The following is a 1,566-nucleotide window of genomic DNA, read 5'->3' as shown; positions in this document are numbered from 1 at the left end:
CACCTTGAATGGCGATTCTGAGTCTCCCGTCTTGCTTTTCGGAGCGTATCTGGTTCGGGTCGCGCCTTTCGTCGTTAAGACACTTCTGGCCAAGGACCCCGTAAGACGGCAAGAGCTCCAGCTTCTCGGCGTTGGGTGGTCCGCGGCCGACGACATCGTGGTATCGATTGAATCCGCGCCCCCGGAGATAGCCGTATTTGGTGACGTCTCCTTCCTCGTCATCCGCAGCACGGTGCCCAAAATTGTCAGACGTTACTAGGTCGCACGGATCCTCAAGCGGATCATCTGTGACGATGATGGGCACAGCCGTTCGAGAGACGAAGAGAGCTTCGTCTTCTGCTTCACTCGGCGCATCTTCTCCCCATTCGGGGTCTTCATCAACCGGCATGGCCTCTCCAGGCTCTTGTTTTACCGCACTCAACTCGGCCTCAAGCTCGTCTGCACGTGCCTTCAGGGCCCAGACGGCTTTCTGCAAGCCGTCCGAGGTCCCCTCAAGCTCGCCCTCCAAGGTGGACGCGGCTTCCTTTGCTTTTGTGGCATAAGCCTTTGCTTTTGTGGCATAAGCCTCTACTGCAGCCTTGTTCACCGGTTTGGAAGACTTGGTTGTACGAGTCTTGCTGACAGGGGTCTTTGTGGTTTTGGAACTTGTGGTTTTGGAACGTGTGGTTGGTGCCATCGTGAGTTGCTCAAGGCCGATAGACTTGCGGAGATCGGCAGTGGGACATCCCAATCACCTCCGATTTATATTCTACAATGCCTATGACGGAAACCTGTTGTTTGAGTGATACGAAACCAGCTCTTCGATCGCGACAAAGAAGACGGGAGCATGAATGGGATGCTAAGGCAAGACCCAAGCGGGACGAAGGACTCAAAGGAGACATCCATCGGCACATTTCAAGTCCCGGCACGAACTGTAGATGCTTCTGATGAATTGGGGAGCCAAATCGTCTTCCATATCTATGCTCTCAGCGAATCTCGTTCCACCTCTGGGGTGGCACACAGTCACTATCGAATTTCAGATTCTGCCGGGTACCACGACAACACGAGGGCCGGGTTGATTCACGAGGCGTTGAACGTGGCTTCAGTGAGACGAGTCGTTTCGGCGGAAACCCCTACTCGGAAGGCGTGGTATTCTCAAACACCAAATCCGGAACCCTTCCAGGGTTTTCGGTGTCCTCTTATCTTTTTTAGTGCCCAAATTCGTCCGTTTCCATCATGAATTTTCGACCGCCATGATTGCCCGTCTCGTTATTGAACTCCTCATTGACAGTACAGCCGTTTGATCAGTGCTTTATCGTGGATGAGGTGGAGTATAGTGTGACGAGGATGCGCTGAATGGGCTCATCTGGATCGGGACGACAGAACTCACCTTCGAAAAGTCACACTGTACAATATAGTACATACAGTACAGTATGAACAATCAAGCATGTGTCATCATCCAGATTTGTTTAAGGCTTTACTTCTCAAACGAGTTAAACTCAAGACTAGGCCAAATGAAGGTGGCTTTTCGTCGCGACATCGAAGAGCAGCCGCTAACGGCTCCGGCTGCAAGATACCGGCATAGAA

The 1,566-nt window shown here is 52.3% G+C and overlaps 1 protein-coding gene across 1 annotated transcript; it reads right to left on the bottom strand.

The window, feature by feature from the left end:
* Positions 1-97: 97 nt before the first annotated feature.
* On the bottom strand, positions 98-676 carry CTAM01_17305 (uncharacterized protein; the record flags this gene model as incomplete). Its single annotated transcript, XM_060533290.1, has 1 exon — positions 98-676. A coding segment is annotated over one exon (579 nt), but the record flags the coding sequence as incomplete, so codon positions are not given.
* Between the last annotated feature and the right edge of the window lie 890 nt (positions 677-1,566).

The sequence above is a fragment of the Colletotrichum tamarilloi genome (genome assembly GCF_030869305.1).
Source record: "Colletotrichum tamarilloi strain Tom-12 chromosome Unknown Scaffold_482.1, whole genome shotgun sequence".
NCBI classification, from domain to species: Eukaryota; Fungi; Ascomycota; class Sordariomycetes; order Glomerellales; family Glomerellaceae; genus Colletotrichum; species Colletotrichum tamarilloi.
Note: the sequence above shows the minus strand (reverse complement) of the source record. Positions and strands in the feature narration are given on the sequence as shown.